We start from the raw sequence: 25,608 nt of genomic DNA on the forward strand, positions 1-25,608 counted from the left end.
GAGAGATAAAGACCGAGAAGGAATAGAGGAGATAGAAAAGGGTCTCATCTGGCAGGGACAGAGGTACAGTGGGTGTGAAAACCATAGAAAGCTGCAGTAAGAAAGTTTTGAGCAGAGGCTAGAAAGAGAGAAACGTCATTAGTCATAAAGAGAAGGAATGAGTGAGTCAGAAAGAGAGAGAGATGCAGATTGAATTGAATGAATGGCAGCGGTCAGTAAGAGTGAGAGGAGCAGAAAAGGGGAGGATTAGCTTTGGGATTTGAGCCTCTCCGCTGAAGGGTAAAGTTCCACCGTTTGAGTCTAAGTGTTTGAAGGAGTTTGCCTCTAAACTTTATATTGACTGAACCCTCCAAACGGTTCCTCTCCCTTAAATGCACAAGTTTGCCGTTGGGTCGAACACAGCTGGCTTTCCTGCAGGTTCCATGAACTGATTACGTATTAAAAATCAGACGTATCCAATGTTTTTCAACTGCTATAGGAAAACTCATTAGGACACAGGTCATCTAGATGTATGTGGACAGGATTAATTAAAGTTAATTTCTTAGCAAGGGTCTTAGTTTCCTCCCTGCCTGTTTTTTAAGGGTGGGTGGTCTTTACCCCCTCTTTGTTAGGGAGGGGGCAGTACCTCCAGCCCTTGTCTCTTAAGGAGGGGCTGTGCTTAAGTAGTAAAAAAAACACTCCCTCTAGGATATTTAATTGACATGCAAATTTTAATGTGAGAAAAGCTTAACTGATTTTGTTGCAAACTTCCAATGTATCGATACCTGGTTGATGTTCTGTCTTTTTTTTTTTACACTTACTGCATGATGTTCAAAACTTTTTAAAAGATGATTTAGGTAGACTTTATCAAGCTTTAACTACAAATGCACTTCAATTTAACTTTCCTAGTTTGGGCTGCGTGTATTCTGGTCATTTAGACGAGCAAAGCAGCACAACTGACGCATCCCAACTTCTTAACATCTACATCAAGGATCCGGAATGCAGTATTGCAGGTTTATTTGTGATCTGAGCGTGTTGTGTCCAATTTGTATCCAGTTTTACTGAAATTACTTTGAAGTTATATGAGCCTGCTGGTTAGCTAGATCGTCTGCAGAGTGCTCGTCTGCATTGTTTCTGTCCCTGTGGCTCCTCAGCCATTAGGCTGCTGTTTATGCCCCTAGACCGAACAATTTCAGCGATTTCATCAACTTTATTGACCGTGGTAAAGACTTAGTCACTAGACCACTTAGGACTTTTTAAATGACTTTTCCTCTGCCATTGGCAGTACTGTACAAACAAAAACTGATGTCTAGCTGTGACAGAGGGAAAGAAATGGAGCAGAGAGAAAGTAAAAATAAATGTGTATAGGGACAGAAAGTTTTAGAAAGAGTCGTCCCTGATGTTACAATATGTCGAGACCAAGCAACGTCAAGTGTCAAGATGGTTCATAATTAGAACTGTCCCTTTAATTAACAAACTTTCATGCCCCTGCCTCGAAAGAAGACTGATGGAATGAGAGAGAGAATGTGGGAGAAATGAGGAGGAGTATTGAATGATGAGGGTAGTGGAGAGACACGTGAGTAATAGACACAAATGGAGGTAGAAGAAAGACAAGAGAATTAAGCCTTGAAAGGTCAAAAGCCATGCAGGCTGCCGTAAGCAACGGCACTGAAGAAAGACAAAAAGTGAAATCCATCCATTATGTTAATGGACGGATTACGGAGTGACGATTACAAAATGCTCACTCAGTTTAGTCAAATCTACACACACACACACACACATATAGTCACTAATTACTAGTGAGTTTAGCAAGACACTGGCTCTTACTGCTGCTCAATCAGTTAATTGTTGAGACGTTCCAACCTGGACACTAGTGCGTGAGCGCGCCTTGCTCCCTGACCCGTTCAGGCTGTTGGTGTCCGTAACAAGCGGTGCTCAGTGATGCTCAACCCGCTTCAAATGCGGGTCAAAGGTTATGGGAGTCATGTAAGGAAAAGGAAAGACAGAGCCGGTAAAGGATGGACAGGCAGTCTCACTCTACGGTGTCTGGTCACCGGGCTTCACACACATGAAATGTGTCTTTGATTTTATTTCGTCTCATAAAATACTTCTATCCTCAGGCTGTGACCCAATCCCAGTGGAATACCTGCGGTGGGGAGACCCTGAACCCATTGCTGCTGTGGTCTTTGCCTGCCTCGGTCTGATGTTCACATTCTTCGTCACTGCAGTCTTCATCAGGTAATGAATCTCTCCTTTTTCTTCAACTTGAAAAAATGGCAAGTCGGGGTGCACACCACACATACTTCATTTTGCAATCGATTCAATTTTTATTTCATTGCTTACTCAGTGTGTGTCTCCTCAGTGTGTTTAAACTTCTCCAAAAGTCCTTCATTTCACTACGTTGGCAGGTCTTCCCTTACAAGTTTCGTGCTTGTTGTGCTTGATTGTCTTCAGGTTCCGCGATACCCCCGTTGTGAAATCTTCCAGCAGAGAGCTCTGTTACATAATACTGGCGGGGATCTGCCTGGGGTACCTGTGTACCTTCAGCCTCATAACCAAACCCCACGTCGTCCACTGCTACCTCCAACGACTGGGAATCGGCCTGTCGCCCGCCATGAGCTACTCTGCGCTTGTCACCAAGGTAAGGATTGCATTAGGAAAGGGTGCATAGTTCTGGCCAAAGCCTTGGCATGCCCCTGTCATCAGATCTATGGTGACCTGCTACTGTTGTAGATGTGTGTGTGTGTGTGTGTGTGTGTGTGTGTAGGCAATAGTCCCATCAGTGCGTGGCAACAGAACTTCGGGTCTAATCAGGTGGAAACAGTATCAGAATACAGATACAGTAATACTCCTGTTGGCCTGACAGTGTTTTGCCATGTGACCATCAGACAAACCGCATCGCCCGGATCCTGGCAGGCAGCAAGAAGAAGATCTGTACGAAGAAACCTCGCTTCATGTCTGCCTGCGCTCAGCTTGTCATTGCCTTCCTCCTCATACTGCTGCAGCTGGGCATCATCGTGGCACTCTTCCTCATGGAGGCGCCTGCGGTAAGCTGTGTGTGTGTTTGTGTTGCATTGCGAGTGGGAGAGTGGCCTGTGACTGAAGAACAAGTTAACATAGATAACCTGCTGTGCGTGAGTTAAAAAGTGTATTATACCTCGTTCCATTGTGGACTGATGCTCTCCTTTACTCTTTTGCATACTTCTTGATTCTGTTAGAATTTGGACTGTTGTCTTTATTCTAATTTTGTGAACATTATGCACTTAAATATTTGGTGCCTGTAGCGATCGTTTTTTTGGGGCTTTTCATCATTGGCTGCTTCACCTTCTGTCTCGACAGGTGATTCATGACTACCCCAGCATCCGCCAGGTCAACCTCATTTGCAACACCACTAACCTGGGTGTGGTTGCTCCATTGGGATACAATGGCCTGCTCATTCTCAGCTGCACCTTCTATGCCTTTAAGGTACAAGCTGAAATGTTTGTCACTATTGTACATTACTCACCTTAAAATCTAAATGCATTTTTTTTTTTCTTTGATACAGAATTATTTCATGGATTCACGTAGTCGTTGTGGGAAAATATGCACTATATACATAAGTGCAATGCATCCATGCATGTCTTACTTCAAGCAATAGTGCGTAATGTAAACAGGATTGTTTGTGTTTGGTGATTTACCACTTTGAGCAGCAGTTAATCAAATTCTATTGAGCCAAACACATTATAAAGTCAGTGTTTGATTATCGGTGGCCTGCAGCCATCCATTTTCTGAAGCGAGTGAGAGTAGAATTCTAAATGGGGACCAAAGCGGTGCTGATAAACACAGCAGCACAGAAAAACAATACAATTCACCTGCCCGTAATGGTGAGGTCGGCATTATATTTGTGACTGTAATGGAAAAGATATTAAAACGATAAAGAGAGGAATATTTTCTAATCATTTCTCTCTCTTTCTCTCTCTCTCTCTCTCTCTCTCTCTCTCTCTCTCTCTCTCTCTCTCTCTCCTTTAAAGACTCGCAATGTCCCAGCTAATTTCAACGAGGCTAAGTACATTGCTTTTACCATGTACACCACCTGTATCATCTGGCTGGCGTTTGTACCCATCTACTTTGGCTCCAACTACAAAATTATCACCATGTGCTTCAGTGTAAGCCTCAGCGCCACGGTGGCGCTGTGCTGCATGTTCGTACCCAAGGTAAGGATGAAGCCAAAACCGCAATCTTTTATTAATCATTCAAGCGTTTGATATTTATATATATTTTACTGCTGTTTTCTTATGTAAGAACACCCTGTTACACAGGATTTCGTTTTGGTGCAGTTCAGTGGCTCTCCTTCACCCGTTCCTCATGGCAACTTTGTTAGAAAAATCTTACTCGACACAAGTGTAAAATCATTAAACTGGACACTTATTAAATAATACTGGGAAGTAGGAGATGTATTACACGCAGGTTATGCATCAAGGCTTCCCAACGGTCTTCTTCTCTGGTGCTGGATTATATAGCTGGAGGTAAACGTGCTAAAATGGGGGGGGGGGTGTAGGTCATCATGTGCTACACCTCAGGACATACATCTTATCCCATGAGTCACCACGAGATGATCTGGACGTTGACGCACAAACATCTTGGCTGTCAGCTGACCTGACGCACACTCGTGTCGATGCAACAGGGAGGACAGACTTTCTGTTGTCTCACAGCACTACTGACGATGACACCACATTATTGCTGTTTTTCCCACAAACTTTCAAGTCAGTTTGAATCATTTTGAAAACAGCAGTGTGGTCCGTGTATATGAATGTTTGTGTCTTTTAGAAAAACTGTATACATTCAACTTTTTGCACTTATTTGTGTACTTTTTAGTTTCTGTGTGAATACATTTGATGATGTTTGTGATCAACACTGACAGTGACCCTTTAATCAGACTGGTAATGTCAGGTCAGGATACCTAGAGGACACCATGTTATTGAAAATGATGATGATGACATTTTTACCAACTGTCCTCATTGAAGTGAACAGGCCACTTTATAATACAGTGGAATATAGAACAGGATAGAATAGACTAGAGCGTTAAGGAGAGTGTTGGTACTTAAACGGAATTGTAGTGGTTGTTGCATTTTGCTGTTGTCGCAATATTATCCAACACATATGGTGTCTCATTTCGTAACAGGTGTACATCATTCTCGCCAAACCAGAGCGTAATGTGCGCAGTGCCTTCACCACGAGCACAGTGGTGCGCATGCACGTGGGCGACGGCAAATCGTCCTCCGCCGCCAGCCGCTCCTCCAGTCTGGTTAACCTGTGGAAGCGCAGAGGCTCTACCGGAGAGACACTCAGGTACGTGGCTCCGTGAGTGTGTGTGTCTCTTTGTGTAAACTAAGAGGCTCATTGGCCAGGTTACTTTTCAGTTACAGTCCATGGCACCATTTCTGTAATGGCCCCACCCTGAGACTGTTTATGGCGTCTGTGTGTTGGAGCTCTCCGAGAGATTGATTCTCTGAGCTCCCCTGGGTCTGCTTGACTTTTCCTCTGACCCTAACATGAACTGCAGACAATTGCCTAATGGAGACATGGCAAAGAAGAAGAAGAGGAGTGAACTGATGGGGGGGGGGCGCGCTAAGGAAAACAGTAAGAAGGGGAAATCTGAAAACAGTAAGAGGATGGAGGGAATGGACACAGAGATGAAAAGCAGAGGTGCTTGTAAAAGACAGATGAAAAGGTCAAAAGAACAGTGCAGCAAGGAGAGACTATATAGCTTTCACAGCCAGCTTCGGGCCATCCAAGAGCCATCTACCGTGACAGGGAACCGATCAGAGGACACAAAAGGAGTGACGCACGGCCACTCGCCCCCAAATGAAAAGGGAGGAAAAGGACAAGAACACATTTTCGTTTGTCAGCACGTTACTCCAGCTCACCCCGCTTGGCAAGCAAGATTTCAATCACGCTCTTAAGAGAAATGTCAGGAGTGCTTCCATCTTGGTTCCTTTTATATCCCCCTCGTTCCCTCTCCATCTCTTTTGGTCCTGTCTTCCCCTGTGGGTGTTGGTAATTGGCAGGGCCGTCTATCTCCTCGGTGCAGGGCTGGGAGCTGTTGCCTTTGAGAAGCTGTCATTGTTTAGTCTGAACAGACGCAGACAGACATGAAACCAGAAGGGGGAAAGGAGAAATGTAAAAAAAAAAGAATAGTGAAAAGTATTTGACGTTTGATGTTTGAACCCGATGTTTGAGCGAAGGAAGGAAGAATTTACTTTTTACCTTCACCAGACTTTAAAATCAGCTTCAAAACTGGATGTGAGGTACGTATGATAGGATCAGTTAAGCACTCCTTAAGTAGGTGCAACATGTGTTCACGCTTCAAAGCCTTCGATCAGAGACTTTATTTATGGGATCAAATGAGGAGATTACAGCACTGTGTACTGTGTAGCTGAAGGTTGTGTGCAGCATATGTATATGTATGTTTGTGTGTGTGTGTGTGTGTGTGTGTGTGTGTGTGTGTGTGTCCTCGGGTTGATTTGAGTTCTTTTCCCCCCCGGCCACGGTTGCGTGTGGCTTAATCAGAAGTTCCACTGTAGATTAATCACACTAATTAACCTGACAAAAGGATGAGAGGAAGAAAAGGGGGTGGGGGGGGGGGGGGGGGGAGGGGGGCAGCGCTGTGACTGATGTGAAGCAGAGGAAAGTGAAGAAAACTGGACGAAAGAGAGAGAAACAGAGAGAGGATGAGAGGACCTGACAAAGACAAATGAAGAACACACTGTCTGGAACAACTAAAATGAGAAATGAACTATAATGAAATTACAATAAAGTCCTTATGAAGTGCAACTGTTCTGTGGTTGAGTCACGGCACCCTTTTAAATATGTTGGTATTTATTATCTGTCATTGCTCATGCAGGATGATAAATAGAGAACACAATAGAGCAGCATTAGCAGAATAGCTAATGCAGTGCTTTTAACATGATTTATTTTAATATATTGAAATTTTGTTTTTCTCTATCCACATTTACCACAACAGTGTTTTGACTCTAATTGATTAAAAGGTGCTCTTAGATTTTCTATTAAGGTAAACCTGAAAAACTCCATTACTGATGTAAGAAATGTCAGACCTACGTTTAGGAATTCATACAAAAATGAGTCCTCTGACTTAAATAGCACTATTTTATATAAAATGTATAAATACTGTTAAATACGCCTACCCACATTCAGCTGACAAAATAAGTTGTCAGAAATGTTTAAAACCTAATTATTGTTGCCAGTTGTTCCAAAAAAAAAACTAAACGAAAATCAAGTGCTAATTAACTGAAGTTGTTGAATCCACCTCCATGCTTTATAAACTAAACCCCCTCTTTTCTCCTCCCACCTCCTCCCTGCTCTCCAGCTCCAACGGTAAATCGGTGTCGTGGGCGCAGACTGAGCGCAGCGGCTCGCGTGGTAACCACCTGTGGCAGCGGCTGTCCTTCCACATCAAGAAGAAGGAGAACAATCAGACGGCGGTGATCAAGCCCTTCTCCAAAACTTTGGAGGAGCGTTACTGTGGAGGGGGCAACCTGCCGCCACATCTGCCTCTGCCCTCCCTGCCCTCCATGTCCTCGCTGTCCCTTCACCCCGACGCTGGCCCGGACAAGACCCTGTACGATCTCTCCGAGGCGGAGGAGCGCTACTCCATCACGTACCAGCCGCAGACGCCCTCGCCAATCAGCACGGTCAGCCAGCGGCTGGGGGCGGGTCTCGGGGGGGAGGAGTCCCCGACGCACGGCATCCCGAACTACCCGGGCAGCGTCTGCAGCGGCGGCAGTGGCAGCGGCAGCGGCATCAGCTGCGGCCCCGCCAGCAGCTGCGGCCCCGCCAGCAGCGGCTCCCTCGTCGTGGGGAGTGACGGCCGCCTGGTCGCCGCGGACGACCGCCCGGGACCGGCGCCGAGTTCGCTGATGGACCAGATCAGCTGCGTGGTGAACCGCTTCACCGCCAACATCAGCGAGCTCAACAGCATGATGCTGTCGTCCTCTCCGACTCACAAGCACACGCCTCCCTCTCCGCACCCCGCCGACCCGTACCTGTTGCCCCGCGAAATCCCGATGGCCCCGACCCTGACGACCTATGCCGACGTCCAGCCCCTCCCACCCGTCGAGTCCGGCATTGGGGGCCGGAGCGGCTGTCTCGTCCACCCCGTCCCTCATTCGCCTTACCCCCTGCCGCCTCCTCACGGCCACGCCTCCCCGTCCTTCTCCCCCATGCGGGGCGGGCTGATGGCCTGCCTCGACAACTCCCCTCTGAGGAGGGGAGAGCTGGAGGAGGAGCTCTTTGCTTTGACTCCGCCGTCGCCTTTCCGCGACTCCCTGGCATCAAGCAGCGGCTCACCTATCTCGGAGACAGATCTGTGTCTCCCCCCGGTCCCCTCCCATCCTCCTCCCTCTCCCCCGTCGCCGAGGTACAGCAGACTGACACTCGGAAACTACAGCCAGAGTTCATCCTCACTGTGAGGCGGAGATGACGCGCAGAGAAGATGCGGATGTGGAGGCGAGCGCTCAGAATCAAGGCGATCAATATGAGGGAAGAGTTTGGGACGATGGGACGGCCAAATCCATTCGTCCCGACGCGGAGTAAAAAGCTGGAGAAAAGGAGTCGTTGAGGGCTGGTCGGTGAAGACATCGAGCTGTGACAGTCTGCTGTGTTTGTGTTTACATGTTTGCAGTGAGATACAAGTGTAAGAAACTTGCCCACGTTGTATTATCCTCGTGCAGTTTGGGGCGTGAAGAACTGCCAAAGGGGCCACTAAGACGTTGCGATGTTTTGGTGTCTGTAAAGTCGCAAGTCATTCTTAAAGGTCTAGAGCTACGTATAATTTAGGTATGGGTAGTGGCCTTAAGGTAACATGGCTATCAACTAATTAGAGATTGTGTGTGTGTGTGTGTGTGTGTGTGTGTGTGTGTGTGTGTGTGTGTACGTGTGGTGAGTGCATGTGTGTCTGAGTAGGTTTTTGCTTAGTTTTAGTTAATGAGATGTCTTGTAACATGACATTGAAGAGTATTCAAGAGGCTTTCAAGGGCACACATATACATATATATAATATATATATATATATATATATATATATATATATATATATATATATATATATATATATATATATATATTTGCTGATAAACACACACACAAACAGAAGCATTGGAGTGACAGGTGCACACACAGACAAATATAATGTAAGGGAAAACACTGTAAATATAAGAGATTATGGATTTTTCTTTGGTGAAAGATTCCGACATTCTTCTGACTAAGTGCATTGTGTTAACATACCAGACTGTATTTTACTCTGAAGAACTTTCTGACAAAGACATCCGTCTGAATTTATTCAGCTCTACAATCTTTTCCCTCTACGTCGCTTTCTTTTTTCTGTCAGTCCACTTTCTGTCGTTACTTTATTTTATCCTGCGAGTATTTCAGTGTTTTCTACTCTTCCATTTAGTTTTCTTCAGATGTTTGAATGTATATTTTCTACACGATTCCTGATGGAGTGGGGACCAAAACCTTTTGTACCTCTCTGTCCGTGACTCGAGAAGGAGGGAGACTGGGGACTAACCAGACCCGACCATGTTTTTCCATAAACATCTTAGTCATTCAATCTGGTTCAGATGGATTATTGGCGCAAATCCAACCTTAAAGCGTATTGTTAGTGTGCAATATCTGACAACGCCCAATGTAAGGCTCAGCTGGACCCCAATCATGCCATCTTCTCTCTGCAATGTGTTTCTGCCATCAAAGACCCATTGCTTTGAATGGGACTAATCCGCATTACAATCATCCCTCATGTCAGTGGACCCTGTTGCACATTTGAAAAGACCCTTTTCAACGTCTCCACTCTTTTCAGACACAGATGGCCAGAGCAAAAAGAGAAGTTCCTTCTGAACCCACGGACCATGAGAGTGTTATCGATCGTCTCAGTCTCCGCAATCAGTAGATGGAACGGGATGTCATTCCACATCACTTTGTCAAAACGATATTTAACAATTGTAGTAGAAAAACAAAACATAACTTGCAAAAGAATTCTAATTTGACTATTTAAGATGCCTTTTAAATTGAATACATTGTAATCGCATGTGCCAAAAAAATCAAAGGGAAATGCCTTCGCTGAGATGCTTTTAAGAAACGGGGGCCCGGTCCCTCTGCCCCTCAGCTTAGAAAACAACAAACAAGAGTCGAAAGCTGGCGACACACAACACAAACACTTTTTGACGTTTTGTACAAGGAATGTTGTCTGCAGCATAGACGTGGCTTAGTTTTCATTTGAGATAATCGGACCGTTGGTATTGCAACAAAAATCAGCTCCATTAAGTTTTGTGTGTTTTAGTCCATCGTGGTCTCCGCGTCCTCTGCCGACTGATGCAGACGCAAATCCGCGGTCCGATTTCTCCTCGTGAGTATCTCTGCTCCACAGTAGCCAGCAAGAACAAACACAGACAAAGGGATTCTGTAAATAACAAGGGCATGCAAAGACAGTTCTGTTGTGTTTCAGATGAAAGTCGATTTATTTACATATCAAAGGTGAAAAAAAAAGAAAAATAGAGATGTTTTTGAACTATGTTATAACATTATACACTACCAATATGTGTTACGACTACAGAAACTGTGTTACTACTCTGAATGTGGGAGTGACCATTCCTATTCAAATGTCTTGTAATTCTACAATATAATGATAATTAGTATTAATATGATTACTGTGCCAAAGGGGAGGGGGGGTGTCTAGCTTATATCTTGTGGGTAAATACGTGGTTTCATGAAAAAGTTAAAAAAAATGTAAATCTGTTTCTATTGTTTTGGATATTTTCTATATAAATATTCCATATTTTCCAGTGTTAAAGCAATATTACCCATACGTACACACGGTGCACATCTGAAACAATGTTTTAGATTGTATTTTCTTTCTCAGCCTGCTGTAATTTCTGGTGGACGATTCATCAAGGAAAATTGCAGGAGGATAAGTTGACATTTTTCTTTATGTAAAGAGGGACACATTTAATCCTTTCCAGTAACAAAGAAGGTGCAATTCCATATTTCTGCGCTGTTATTTTCTCATTTTGGGCTTGTAGTTCCACTTCTCCCCCCCCCCCCCTTCTTCTGCAACATATTCCCGGTCTTAACTTTCAATCAGAGTCCAATCTACTTCTGATATAACTGCTTTGTGAGATCGTTGAAGAGCTGTTTGTGCAATTGATTATCTGATACTTTTGGTTTTGGCGTTTATTAAGATGTGCGCCCTGCCGATTAAGACACTAACCTGGTGAAAAAGCTTGCGGCGAGAGCCGTCCGTCATTGTTGTTGACCCGTCTGTGCATCATTACCTCTACTTCTACTCATCTTGATTTAACAACGGAGGCGCTGACCTGTCTTCAGAAAACGAAAGCTGTGTTATTGCTGAGATGTTGTCGGGGAGCAGTTCTTGTGTTACAAACGCTCGCGTCAGCACTTGAGCGGCGCTTTCTCAGCCCCCCGGGTGAGGCTCCGCGGTCGTGTGCTACTACCTCTGCAGAAAAAGACATCCTGTTGTCTTTAAGGCCTCATTTCTGTGACATCATCGGCTCCTTTTATAGTCACGCTGTCGTTAAAGCGGATGTAAATCTTGGTCGCACGTAAAGAAATAAAGCAGGTATTTGTATTTGCACGATCCACACAAACTCAGAAATATTTATCTGTCGTGTAGCATTTCGGCAAAGTACAATTTCATCTCCTCTATCATTTGAATCCAATCTCTTTTAGCTGTCTGGGGATTTTTACACCTGAACATTTAATAACGCTGCTCCACATTTGACCCCGTATTTTTCTGAGCAGATCTCAGCAAAATTACTATTTTTTTTCCTAATATATTTTTGCCAAAACATCATGACGATGTGGATGAGTAAATTCTTGTGCTCGCCAGGAAGATGATCTCTTGATGATTTCTACCCAAAATGCTTTTATTTTTTATAAATGCACTCTAAAGAATTGGATTGTTAATCCCTGCCCTCAAAAATACTTTTAATCCAGACATGCTCATCATGCTGGAAAAAGACACAAGGTCATTTATTTTATACTTTGTGAATAAAAATATAAAAACCAGTGCTGGTTTGGAGCCCGATATACAAAATCACGTTTCGCTCCCCTGCTAAGCCTCCTTTTCAGCAGCACTTGGCTTCGAGGTGCGTTCTAATTCATTTTGGGATGGCAGGAATCTGAAATCCGCGGGCACTGATGAGACAGACCAATGTGGCGGAGCTGTGTGCAAGCAGCCTCTCTTACTGCCCTGCCCAGCAATTTGTCTGATATGGTCCATGTTTACTGTGTAAACACCACAAAAACATATGGTTGGACAGGTTTACAGGGCCGGCTGGAAGGAGTTTGTTTTTTCAGTCAGTCGCTGTCAAGAGGCTCCCGCATCATTGTTCTAAATAAGGCCCTGTGATGAACGCCTTCACAAATGGTTTCTTCCCCTTTGAGCAGCGTTAATGAAATGAGTAAATCACAACAGTGTTGGCCCGATGCACAGTGGGGGGGCTCGGTATATAAATGCTTGTATACTCTGAGGCTGAGATGAGCCAGCCCAGCAGAAACTTTGTGCGCACAGATGAAGAGAAATCGATGAGCAGTATGGGTAGAATCCCAACCATACGCATCCCTACGGGTAAATGATTCATGAAAAAAAAGAGATGAAAAATATTTTTTGATGGACAACACTGCCGCTGGTTTGATGAAGGTCCTCCGGGCTCACAGCTACACGTCTTTAGAAATCATCAACGGTGTTTTTGTAAGTTGGTCCAAACGTTGCTGATTTGAGTGTTGCTTTTTATAACTGACTGAAGAGTGTTTTAATACGCGGTTGTTTCCTTTGCCAATAGAAGTGTAGATCATAGATGGGGGAAGGAGAAGAAGCAGATAAGAAATTAGGTTCGTATTAGGTCAGTATTTTATTGATTAGAAGAAGTAAAAGAGGAGTTTGTGTATTTATTTGGCTTCTGTATCAAGTGGAATAACTTGTTTGATTTAATTGTGAAATACATTCAGTGAAACTAGTGTTTCTTTTGAAGAGAGAATTAAACTGACCTGAGCTGTGATTATCACACCATGTATCACAGAGGTATCCTTGCAGGGCATTATGGGTAAGCAAAGAAACAGTCAAGGAACATTGTTTTCTGCTTTTTTATATTTTTTATGGATCATCTTGCGTTAGAAACATAAAATCCCCCAATTATGCCCTCTTGCTTTAAATGCTGATGAGATTACAATTGTCAGAGATATCAATAAGGAGATGAATGTTATATAATAGTAATATTTACATGCTACTACTCACTTGTGTGTTTCTGGAGCAGACCTCGAAAAAACAATGAATTATAACGCTGCGTTGTACTTCAATCTTATTACAACCCAGGTTCATCAATACCTTAAGCCCAGTTAAAAGGAAGTGGAATTGGCTTAGTGAGTGTGTAGAATCTATTATTTCTAAATTAGAATTTGAAAATGACTGCTACTGAGAGGAAAACGATGACACGTGTTTACTAGTTATTTATTTTAAAATGTCCTTGTAGTCGGGCTTGAAATCCGCAGTAGTATAACATCAGTATCTCCACTCAGTGCCAACTTCCTCTCATCTCCGTATCAAGTGCTTTTTTTTTGGTGGGGGGGGGATGAACACGAGTAATTTAAATAATTTGGACACACAAACAAGACCTCTGTTGGAAATCAATTCAAAATGTCTTTCTGAAGCTGTTGAATAACGCCAACGTCTTGTAAATGTAACAAAGAGCGTTAATTCATCATCTTTTTAAGGACGCCTCGCTGTGTTTCTGCTCCCCCGCCGGCATTATGAGTAACTGTTAATTAGCATTACTGTTTTTTATCGCTTTGTTATTTTTTTGGTTTTGCTTTCTCTCTCAGAAAGGTAGAATGTATTCTGATGCTGTGTATTTGTGTCATATTGGAAGGTGGTTTTATATTTGGATATTTTCACTCAGGCCTGTGAAATGTGACAACATACTGCAGAGGGTTTCAAAGTGGCTTTTTAGAGGGGGGGGTTATAGACAACTAAGTCGTTCGGATTTTATGTTCTATCTGTTTTTAATAAGCTTTAGACTCAGATCTCATCAGATACGCTATTCTACGCCAGCGGTTTGGTGATTTAGATCCAACATGGATTCCACGCCGTCTTGTCGCTGACACGTGGGCCTCGTTCACAGGCCTTTTTTCCCCCGCGGGCTCCCAACAGACCCGGCACAGAGAACAACAAGCAGCTCTGGCCAAACTAAGAGTTCTTCTCATCTTCCAATTAATGAATGAATCTCCCGGCTCCAGAGTGGCCCTCAGCTGTGCCCCGTGACGGCCCCTCTGCGGGCTGATCTGTGGCCCACCGGGAACCAGGAAGCGGGCCGCGTTAACGAGACCCTCGCTGTGTTTTTAACGCCGCGCTGCTTTTGTTTATCCGAGGACACTAGAAATGAGGAGTAGGGAGGTTTTTTAAAAGGGCCCCGCAACGAGGATTTGCATGTGCGCGTCCCCTGCGGGTGTGATGTATCTTATGTCCTTAGTTGTCCTCAAGCAATAAGACAGCACATGTAACATTGTGCGGTTAAAGGGACAGCCAGATTAGGTTCCATAAAACTGTAAAATGGCACAATAGTCGGTACGACCTATCCGTTAAACATATGTCTATTCAACATGTGGACATTACAAAGCGGCCATTGTAGAAGCATTGATGGGATTTGAACCACCAGGTGTGCAGAAGGAGAAGAAGCGGCGAGCGGCAGCAGTTAGACGAGCAGACGGCTGCAGCTCGCCGCTCATCCCCGCGAGCCGCTCGCTGATGTGAAAGAAGAACACTCTGCTACCACCACAGCACTTTGGTGTTAACGGGTGGTTTTCTTTTGTTTTCTTAAATGTCCCCGTGGTTTGACTCAGTCGAACGCCCACACGCTGAGCGCCAGAGAAGAGCGCGAGGAGTCGCCTTCTAGCGGAACGAAGGAGGCCGCGGGGGCCAATCATCAGCTCTAAACTCACTCGCTCTCCGTGATGTCACGGGTCTCTTAATGGGTTTTTCCCTGCGGGGATGGAAGGTGACGGTCAGTGTGGCCGCCGTGTTGGGGGGGAAACTAAGAAGTGTTTTTGCTTTTTTAATCATGTTATTGCCGTTAAATCTTTGTGTAAATGTACTACAAAGTACCTTTTGAATCGTTATGGAAATCATTATTAAAAACAATAACTGAGTCTTTGCTATCGATTTTAGTCATCATTTTAATTGAACATATATATATATGATTTTTGTTTTTAAGTCACAAATACTACAATACAAACCTTGTCTGCTAAGATGCAATAGAGAACATGCACCCAGCACGAGTCTCATCACAAATCTTGGGTTAGAATCGTCTCGTTAGTTAAGAAGCTTGTATAGAAACTAAACCAATCTGTATATAAATACTTGTATGAAATATGGTTGTAGAATATTAATCAGCTAACTGCTACATTAATACTGCTGTTCAACATGTGTTATGGTTCAAATAAGCACTAAACCTACATGGAATTTCCCCAAAATTCACAACTCTGTTCTCTCTTGTGTTTTAAACTTCACATGAATGAAATAATACAGTAAAATAAGCTATTATAGAAAAAAGGCGTCGTAAATGGGGAAAAGATGTTCGCAGACATCCTGCAACACTGGTCCAGTCAGGGATACATGTCGTCTTTTCTCACAGCGTCATGAGTTGAACATCTTCCATATCATTGGTTATTTCATCCAGTATTTGGACAAAGTCACATTTTTATCGCCCACACTTTGTGAACTCCACAGTGTGTGAGTCTCTGGCCCTTGTTGGACCCAGTCAGTGGAGGTGGTGGACCACACCTAGACATCTGCTGAAGGCTTCCTCCACCATTGTCTGCAGCGTTACCGTGGCGGCTCGGCTAGGATTTAGCCTCAAAAAGACATGCGGTGGGTCAAAGAGGATGAAATGACCCCGCTATCTTTCATTCTCTTTCCCAATTATGTCATGGTCCCCCGACTTTACCCACCTTTATTTCCTCCCGTCACCATTCTTTTCTTCTTCTCCACCTCTCAGGGCAGAAAATGCTCTCTCCCAGATGAAATCACAAAATTATTGCAAATGAGGAGCTTTTCAAATAAATGGAAAAAATGAAACGACAGGACCACAATAAAAAGAGAACAGGTGAAAACTGCTTTGTGATTAGAATGGAGACAGTTTGGGCAGCACATGTAATATGTTCACAAACACATTCTACAGCTCTACCCGGGCATTGTAGGGTTTATTTTGAGAACGATCAATATTTTGATATTTTATACCAGACCCCCTACAACATCCCCTAATGTTCTTCTCTGCACCCACACAGTGTCCCGCGGCGAACAGTTTCTGTTAGTGTTATTTGTTCCTATGTAAATGGTGTGTCCCCTGCATATAAAAGGTTGGTGAGAAAGGGGTGTCATGGCTGCATGTGGTTAACAGGGAGACCATATGTATCTGCTGCGTGTGTGCACACCTAGCATGCGCGCGTGGGCATGTTCAGGACACAAGCCGGAGGAAAAGATTTCTCTCTGCACTGCACGCTTGTGTTGTGTGTAGGTGTCTGCGTGACGCTCAGGTAAGTGACCAGAGAGGACCATTTAAATGTGGAGGATTGTAACATTAACACTACGAGGTCTGTGTGGCCGTCCCCACTCTGTGATGGAGTGGCTCCACCCACGCCTCCGACGTAATGAAACGCTGCTTTAGCATTGTATTTCCCACCGATCAACGGGGGGCAGAAATAGCAAGACAGGTTGTCTCCCGTTATGTGGAACTGATGATTGAAAAGCTGCAGTCCTGTAGGAAGCCGTGGGAGGAGTCAAACAGCCTGTTTATATATCAACTAAAGACTATTTAGTCACAGATGTTCAACAGGTGTTTAACAGCTACATGCATGACGAGATGATGAGAAAGCGGTTTCATAAATTACTTTTATTTCATGTCTAAAGGGCTCCAATTGGCTGCTGCCGTTCCCAGGGAGGGCGTCTTGTATTTGCTAGAGAGGGAGGAACTGTGCGGAGAATACAAACAAGGAAAATATATATATATATATATTAAAAGACGTCACAGTGGGCTTTTTAAATTTTATATTCATAAAGGCACGAGTCAAACAGACTCTTTGCAGACTCTGTCACATAATGTCTCAGTATATGATGCAGATTCGGACCGTGTGTGTGTTGTGGAATATGTAATTATAAAGCACAAGTCGGAAGTAGGGAGAGAACAAGAGGAGGACGCGTGGTGCAGAGCGAGAGTCGGGAAGCCAAGCGAGCAGGGGACAAATAATGTGGGTGCCAATGTAGCAGAACTGAAAGTCACTTGAGTTTTAATTTCCTCCCAGTGGAAGCGAGAACAATATCAAGATTGAAACGCGAGTTTCAATGAGTCACTCTTAGAGGCAGCTCAGTGGGTTCAGCCTGTTAACATTCATAACACCACCCCTCCGTCTCCCTGCTCCTCTATCCTGCGTTACTGCACACAGACACACGCAGACACATCAACACAACGTGCACATGTGCACACAACGATGCACACACACACACACACACACACACATTTCCACACAAATACAGTGTAATGGCACTAATGAGACTGCATGACTAATACCTCTTCAGTCCCTTCTTCAAATGAGTGCTTATTATGGTCTGTCAAGAAGATGAGTCAGCCCATGTCACAGTTACCATGGTGATCAAAGCCTCCAGCACTTTCCTTAAATGCCCGCTGGAGAAAATAAATAAAGCTCTTTAACTATAGACCTATCAGGATGCAGTCACCCACCCACCCACACACACACACACACACACACATGCAAACAGTCAAATTGACTGTAATCTCCCTCAGGTAACAAATGAAAGGAGAAATTCCTCAACAGGGATTATTAAAATGCCACAACATTATAAACAAGATTATTTAGAGGCACATTACACACGAGCTAAACAGACAAGTTAAAAGACATTATGCTGGGAAACATGTCTGCATAGGACCATTTTACCACAGATGCCAGTCATTCCCAGACGGTACTCTCAAGCATATAAGAACACACATTAGTGTTACAATAGGGGGATAAAAAGATACATATAGTAAAGAATATGTGTTTAATATGTTTTTTAACAAATACATGTATGGTGTTACTTTCATTCATGTTCAGTTTTTGCTGAATATTCTTTTTAACAAAAAAAAAAGCAATATAAAAACGGCCTATTTTAAAACCATATTCGGATTAATTACGTGGGACGAGGTCACAGAAGCATCCCCTATTTTTTATTTCACATATTTTTCTATGTGTCATCGTATTTTTTTGTTGGCTCCTTCTGGCGCCAAACGCAATCTGTTTTTTCCGTCTATTGCGCGTGCAACGCTAGTGCTAGGTTGTCATGTGACACGAAAAGCGAAACCATAAAGCGAAGAAAGAACAGACAAACAACAAGAGGTGCACCGACTCTTGGTTCCTTGTTGGTTTTAAATATATGTATCTTTGTATGGCGGACCAAACAAGTGATGAAGTCCCAATAAAGTACATGTATACGAGCACACGCGTGTATACATAGTACACATAAACATATGTGTTGGAAATACTCTTGATAATATCCAAAGGAGGCTACGTAAGGCGTGCTTTTGATTTGAACGAGCGGCTGTACCGCTAGCTGCGTGTGCGCAGAAACGTTGTGCGCAGGTACGTAACGTCTTTATCTTGACCAAAAAAGTTGAACTCTGCATCTTTGAAAAAAAAGTTCCAGTTTACAAACCGGTACCGAGCAGACGACTTGGGGGGGACAAAGGAGAAGTTAACGTGCTGAGAGGTGGGCTCGGTCAAACTTTAACTAGACGACGAACTAACAGCAGCTTTTTTTAATTTCCTTATTTTGGGGGCTGTTCGTCTGTGTGTGTGTGTGACGATGAGGCGGATTAGCGGTGTGCTAGTGTGCGCGCTCCTGCTTTGGGGTGAAGGGTGCATGGGGGACACTCCGGCCAACTGCACCTACGAGGACGTACTGGGGACTTGGGTGTTTCAGGTGTCCAAAGGAGGACAAGACGGCACCGTCAACTGCTCCGCAGAAGGTAAAGCGACCGCAACAACGTCAGTTTCGTAATTTAGCGATCATGTGACGTGTTTAATTTAAGGTCGCAGCTCGGACAGAAACTAAACCAAGCCGTTTCAATCATCACTTCCTGTTTTTGTCCCGTGTTGAAAATCAGTATTAAGTCAACTTTCTCTTCCGAAACAATGCTTTCTCACATGTATGAATCAAAAAACTGCATCTATTTAGACATTCCTGTTGTGATTGTCCTCCTCAGCTACAGGTGAGAGTACAGTCGTGGTGACCCTGGAGAAGCTTTCTGTGGCCAAAGATGAGCTCGGGCACAGCGGCTTCTTCACCCTCATCTACAACCAGGGCTTCGAAGTGGTCATCAACGGGTACAAATGGTTCGCCTTCTTCAAAGTATGACACACACACACACACACACACACACACACACACACACACACACACACACACACACGATACGTGAAATGTCTTGGGTGGGCGAAAGGATTAATATCCTGTTCTTTTGTTTGAACGTGATTTATATGAGCGTTGTTAATCTTTGTCTTTTAAACATCTGCTCACAAACGTCATGTTCGACCTGCCGTTCAACACTCTCAGATATTAAAAAGATCATCACTTCATTTCCTCTCCGCTCGTCTGCTGATGCTATCTGGAAAACATGCATGTCTTCAGGTCCGATAGATCAGACTAACATTTGTGTGAAATGCACTATTTGCACGCAGCTTGATTTTAAGGTTAGTCTTTCAGTCACGCGTCCTTTGACTCACGGGACACCGAGATAAGGGAAGTGTCTTCAACCCCGTGATGTTAGAATATGTCCACGTCTACTTCAACTTCCTCAGCTGAATCAACTTCATTTTGCGATAAGAGATGTAGGGAGAGATTTTTTTTTTCCTTCAGATTTTGAACTTCCTGTAATTGTAAAAACCGTAAATGTCTGAACCCCAACACTGAACACTTTATCTTAATTCAATTGCTTTGATTGATCCTGACAGTTTGTATGTGCATACATGACTAAATTGTATTGGATCACAAGTTCTAATCTGCTTTTTGCCTCCACACTTTCAGTACACCGATGATGGCCATAAGGTGACCAGCCTCTGTGACCAGACCTTGCCCGGTTGGGCCCATGATGTTCTGGGACACAACTGGGCCTGTTTTGTGGGGAAGAAAGTGACATCGGTACCACCCAAAATACATTACAAACCCCTCTTCAGCAGCGGGTACGTACAGAGCGGCGGTTCGGTACACTGCTCGAAATGTAAAGTGGAAAAAACGCAAACAAGTGAGACATCAGCGGTACGCTGGAGGGGGTTTGCAGACTCTTAGTGCCGGCGGTGTGGATGATCACTGCTTTGTCTGTTCTGTGGAGTTTTGACATTTATCTAATCTACACTAATTTCCTCCCACGACCTCATCTGATATGCACCGCGTTGGCCTCATATCCTCTCGGTAATGTTGGCAAATGTCCTGATATCTGACATGTCGGACGTAGAAGCAAAATGTTGTAGGCAAACGAATGTCACGATAATAATTGATTTGATCGAGTGATTCACAAAGATACAGTGTAACGGTATTCAAGTTTATTGTAATTCTAAACCGAAAGATATATTTAAACAACCCGTGTTTATTCTCAACACCTCAACTGATATAATTTTATTGATAAGTGATTTTTTATTAATTGCTGTATCCACTGAAACTAAACTAAACATTTCTATTATAGATTTATTCACGATTTTTGTTTGATATTTCCCAAACACAACTGCATCATAGAAATAATTGTGCATCATCACAGTCAAAGTGTTTTAAAAAGAGACGAGCACAGATGATGGGACTAATCCGGAACGTTGACATTACCGTTTACGGATCGGGCAAACTTGAGCTTTGTCTTTGTCTCTGACGGCGACGCTTTGAAAGTCATTCCTCATTGTTTCTATTACGTGACCGAGGCCGTGCAAGCTAATAGTGCATGTTTATGTTTGAAGTCTTCATGGAAAAAGAGCCCTTTTTTTCAACACATCTTACAACTAATTGGGGGGATCCATTACAAGCGTCTCATTTCTCTTGGTGTGTGTGTGTGTGTGTGTGTGTGTATGTTTGTGTGTGTGTGTGTGTGTGTGTGTGTGTGTGTGTGTGTGTGTGTGTGTGTGTGTGTGTGTGTGTGTGTGTGTGTGTGTGTGTGTGTGTGTGTGTGTGTGTGTGTGTGTGTGTGTGTGTCCTCGTTCACTCTCCAGGCTCCTCCAGAAGCCGTACAAAAACAACATGGACTTTCTTGAGGCCATCAACTCTGTCCAGAAGTCGTGGACGGCCGCGGCCTACCCGGAGCATGAGATGTACACTCTGAAGGAGCTGCACCATCGAGCCGGGGGCCCCGGCTCCCGTAGCCCCGCGTGAGTATTTACTTATTCCCCATACTTTTCAATTCAAGCGGCTTTATTGGCACAACGCGTATCATGGTGTATTTTAACATGTCCAAATCAATGAAATACATTAAGAACATTGGGGTTCAGTACCCCACCCAATCACCCTTTTAGGCCCATGCTTCTCAATTTCATCGATTTGTCCGTTCTTTAGGCGCCTTCGCCCCGCGCCTGCGGACGCTGCCGAAGCAAAGATGGCGGCGGCGCTGCCCGAGCGCTGGGATTGGAGAGACGTCGGCGGAGTCAACTTCGTCAGCCCCGTGCGCAACCAAGGTGACATTTGCCTGCCGTCCTGCGGAATACTGTTTTCACTTTAATGTCAATGTTGAGTTATTTCCAGAGGCAACCACACAGAACCTCTCGCACACCTGATATTGTGAACATAAAGAATGTGATTGCGAGGCCCCGCAGGAGGAGGACTGTCTGTACGGGCAGCCCAGATGCTTCCCTCTCGGCGGGCCTCCGGTCTCCTTTTCCGCTCCCCGCCTGTGTTTCTGGCGTGTGAGTGGAGAGATTAAGCGCACCGAGTGGTTGGAGTGTCTGAGAGGGCCTCTGCAGGGCCGGGTTTAACGATCTGGAGAGGGCCGGAGAGTTTTTCAATAGAAGCCCCCTAAGCCTCTGTGCTGTGCTGCAGAGCTTATTTCGGCTTCAGTGTTCCCAGTGAGGGCGATTTTGCTTTTATTTAGCTTTTTTTTTTATTTTGGCTCCCAAAAAATGGGTGTGATAAAAGATAGATTTGTATACCTGCTTCTTAACATCTCATGAAGGGTTAACTTCTTAACCATCTGCTGGCACAGATCTTTTAATTTCATATTACCATATTATTCTTGGGAGACGTTAAGTTTTGGACCCAAATGTAAACGGTTTTGTCCCCCCGACTTGAACCAGGACTATTAAACCACCGTGCAAATCCCCTCAGCCGCTGTTCTCTGTCCTAATTTGATCCTGCGGCATTTTATTCACAACCTGAGTTATTGTCCCTGTGCCATGCTGCATTATTATGTATTACAAATAATGCAAATAAGTATACTGGGGCAGCAAATCTACTTATCCACTTCACATTAAATAAACATTTATTGAACAAATGGCCGTAAAAGATGTGTCCGTGTTTTGTATCCGGGGTGTAGAAGCCGATCACACATATCTGAAGATGGCTTTGCTTTATGAGTTGTTGGTTATTCTATAGTGGAGTTGCGGCATTGCATCCAATACTTTGTGCTCTTTATTTACATACACATGGGGACATTATGCTCTAATGGAGGAATGAAACCATTTTCCTGAAGTCCGGCTGCGTTGCACTGTGACTGAACTCCGATGTGTCTTTCAGCGTCGTGTGGGAGCTGCTACTCCTTTGCCGCGATGGGAATGTTGGAAGCTCGGCTTCGAATCCTCACCAACAACAGCCAGACTCCCGTCCTCAGCCCGCAACAAGTGGTCTCCTGTTCCGAGTACTCGCAAGGTGAACCAAGTCTCCAGCTGAAGTCTCGTGTCCAGACCGTATCAATTCATAAAGCATTGAAAAGGTTTTATTCATATTGTGATCGAAACAAGTAGCTTAAGTGTTTTTTTTCTGTTGTGGAAAGTGTATCAACTGCCCTGATTACTGCATTTTCACTCTTAATTTTGAAGAGCGTTAAAGAATTGATTTTTTTTCTTTCTATCTGACCGTCTTGATGAATCGGATTTAACCTTCGGCTCTCTCCCTCCTAAGGTTGCGATGGTGGGTTCCCGTACCTGATAGGGAAGTATATTCAGGATTTTGGCATTGTGGATGAGTCGTGCTTTCCGTACACGGCGAAGGACTCTCCGTGCGGCGTTCCTCAAAACTGCCGCCGCATTTACGCCGGGGACTACTACTACGTCGGTGGATTCTACGGCGGCTGCAGTGAGATGGCCATGATGTTGGAGCTGGTCAACAATGGACCCGTTGGAGTGGCTTTTGAGGTAAAACTGCTGCTCACTGTTTCCTACTTGGGATTTCTATTCTGTTCTGTTTGGTTTTTGCTCTCTCGATTCTGTTTTGAATTTTGGGAGAGATTGTAACTGGAAGAGCATGCTTTCATGTTTCAAGTATCTTAAGCCATAGGTGTCAAACTCAAGGGCCGAATCCCGCTGGATGACTTTGCTATTGTTAGAATTACAGAATGACATAAATTGCATTTCAGTAAAAGCAGCTGCTATTCCTTAAAAGTCCACAGGGGGTCGCACTCTGTGAGTGAGCGCACGCGTTTGACCAGGAGGACCAGGTCGTTCCCCAACGCAGAGCCGGTAGATCGCCTGCCATTGGGGTGGAGGGGGAGGAAATCACGCCAGGCCCCCACGCGCCAAACGTACCCCCCCCGTCGACCGGACCATCCGTGGCACCCCCCCTATGATTTTTAGGATCTAACCCACTTGAGAAAAAAGTGGTCAGTATCTGGCCCAAACCTAAAATGAGTTTGACACCCCGGGTATAAGCGGTCTGCTGGTCCGGGGGTCATTTTGGCTATAAAATAATGGTTAATTCATTCATCAAAACTTTGCGCACATTCTGTAGTTTCATTAATCTTATTCATTTCACTAATGGTGGTAATAATAATAATAATGTCAACAACTCAACATAAGATGTTTTTTTCTAGAAGTATAGGATTCATTTGTCCTGTTAACCCTAAAGCACGGCTAAGCTAGCAAAATGCTAATGGACCGTTATCCATCCATCTATTGTCAAACCGCTTATCCTGCACACAGGGTCGCGGGGGGGCTGGAGTCCATCCCAGCCAACTTGGGGCGATAGACAGGGTATATCCTGGATTGGTCGCCAGCCAATTGCAGGGCTACACAGAGACACACAACCATTCACACTCACATTCATACACCTACGAGTCCCCAATCAACCTGATCCCCAGAGCATGTCTTTGGACTGTGGGAGGAAGCCGGAGAACCCAGAGAGAACCCACGCAGACACGGGGAGAACATGGAGACTCCACACAGAAAGGCCTCTGGACGGAGTGGAACCCAGGACCTTCTTGCTGTGAGGCGACTGTGCTAACCACCACGCCACCGTGCCGCCCTAACGGACCATTATGTCCCCTTAATTTCTATTTGTTTGTAAATGTAACATTTTTTTTTCTCCCTCCTGAAATGCATTTTGAAATTTTCCTTCTCCAACTCTGCCCCCTCCTGCTTCACGGGTACAGCTTGGATTTGACACAGAAAAATTGAAATAAAATCATCCCTGTCCTTCGCCAGGTCTACCCCGACTTCATGCACTACAAGGAGGGCATCTACCACCACACGGGCCTCAGAGACCCCTTCAACCCCTTCGAGCTGACCAACCACGCCGTGCTGTTGGTGGGCTACGGCCGCTGCCACAAGACCGGGCAGAAGTACTGGACCGTCAAGAACAGCTGGGGCACGGGCTGGGGCGAGGGCGGCTACTTCCGCATCCGCAGGGGCAGCGACGAGTGTTCCATCGAGAGCATCGCGGTCGCCGCCAACCCGATCCCCCGACTGTAGGGACCCCTGCGGCGTCGCTTTGTTTCCAACCTCATCGATCAACCAATAGCTGACTATGAATGATTTTTGAATCTGAGCTGAAGCTGCCGAATCAAGTTTTAAAATCCAAGTGCGTCTGTGCACGATGTGCCATGTCATCACTTTAAGGGGATCCGGGTGCTGCGCTGTGATTCTTTGTCTCAGGGAAGCAACAGGGAAGAGTTGTAAAATGTTCTCTCCCTGCAAAGTGAAACCGTGACTGCCATGTTTTTCTGTAAAGGCACTTTGTATGAGCTCCCCGGGGAGCTTTTAAAGGGAATTCTTACTTAAATAAATAAAGGGACATAACTATTTGTAGCGCCTTCTTATTGTGAGCGATTATTGTTGCAATGTGTGAAGATGGAACATGAGTCTAAATACATTTTTCTCTTGGAGCTGAGTATTACTTATTTTTTTCACTCTACTCAAACAACAACAGCAGCATAAATTTGCCTTTGTGGCTCAGTAATAAATCTCTGTTTAGGCAACAAACAGAAAGAAAAAGGAAAGTAAAGGAAAACTGCTCTTCGCTGCTTTAAGTCACCGGTTCAACTCTCTTCATTTAATGTTCTAAATCGCAGTATTATGAAATAAGTACGTTTAGTGAAAATAACTTCACATCTT

General features: G+C 44.5%; 2 protein-coding genes across 2 annotated transcripts in view; both read left to right on the plus strand.

Annotated features, from left to right (window-relative positions):
* grm5b (glutamate receptor, metabotropic 5b) overlaps positions 1–10,524 on the plus strand; it is a 48,270-nt gene extending 37,746 nt beyond the window's left edge. Inside the window, exons 12-18 of the mRNA XM_040170566.2 lie at positions 2,100–2,217; positions 2,434–2,620; positions 2,868–3,026; positions 3,319–3,444; positions 3,990–4,172; positions 5,141–5,307; positions 7,346–10,524. Of these exons, the coding sequence (XP_040026500.1) occupies positions 2,100–2,217; positions 2,434–2,620; positions 2,868–3,026; positions 3,319–3,444; positions 3,990–4,172; positions 5,141–5,307; positions 7,346–8,447 (2,042 nt within the window). The 3' untranslated portion in view covers positions 8,448–10,524. The remainder of the gene's footprint in view (positions 1–2,099; positions 2,218–2,433; positions 2,621–2,867; positions 3,027–3,318; positions 3,445–3,989; positions 4,173–5,140; positions 5,308–7,345) is intronic.
* Positions 10,525–14,241: 3,717 nt separating this feature from the next.
* Positions 14,242–25,298, plus strand: ctsc (cathepsin C). The gene is made up of 8 exons (XM_040170607.2): positions 14,242–19,061; positions 19,299–19,444; positions 20,120–20,274; positions 21,286–21,441; positions 21,626–21,744; positions 22,799–22,930; positions 23,183–23,415; positions 24,700–25,298. The coding sequence occupies exons 1-8, from the start codon at positions 18,899–18,901 to the stop codon at positions 24,964–24,966; spliced, it is 1,371 nt and encodes a 456-aa protein (XP_040026541.2). The 5' UTR covers positions 14,242–18,898; the 3' UTR covers positions 24,967–25,298.
* Positions 25,299–25,608: the final 310 nt, after the last annotated feature.

The sequence above is a fragment of the Gasterosteus aculeatus genome, chromosome 1 (genome assembly GCF_964276395.1).
Source record: "Gasterosteus aculeatus chromosome 1, fGasAcu3.hap1.1, whole genome shotgun sequence".
In the NCBI taxonomy this organism is placed as follows: domain Eukaryota; kingdom Metazoa; phylum Chordata; class Actinopteri; order Perciformes; family Gasterosteidae; genus Gasterosteus; species Gasterosteus aculeatus.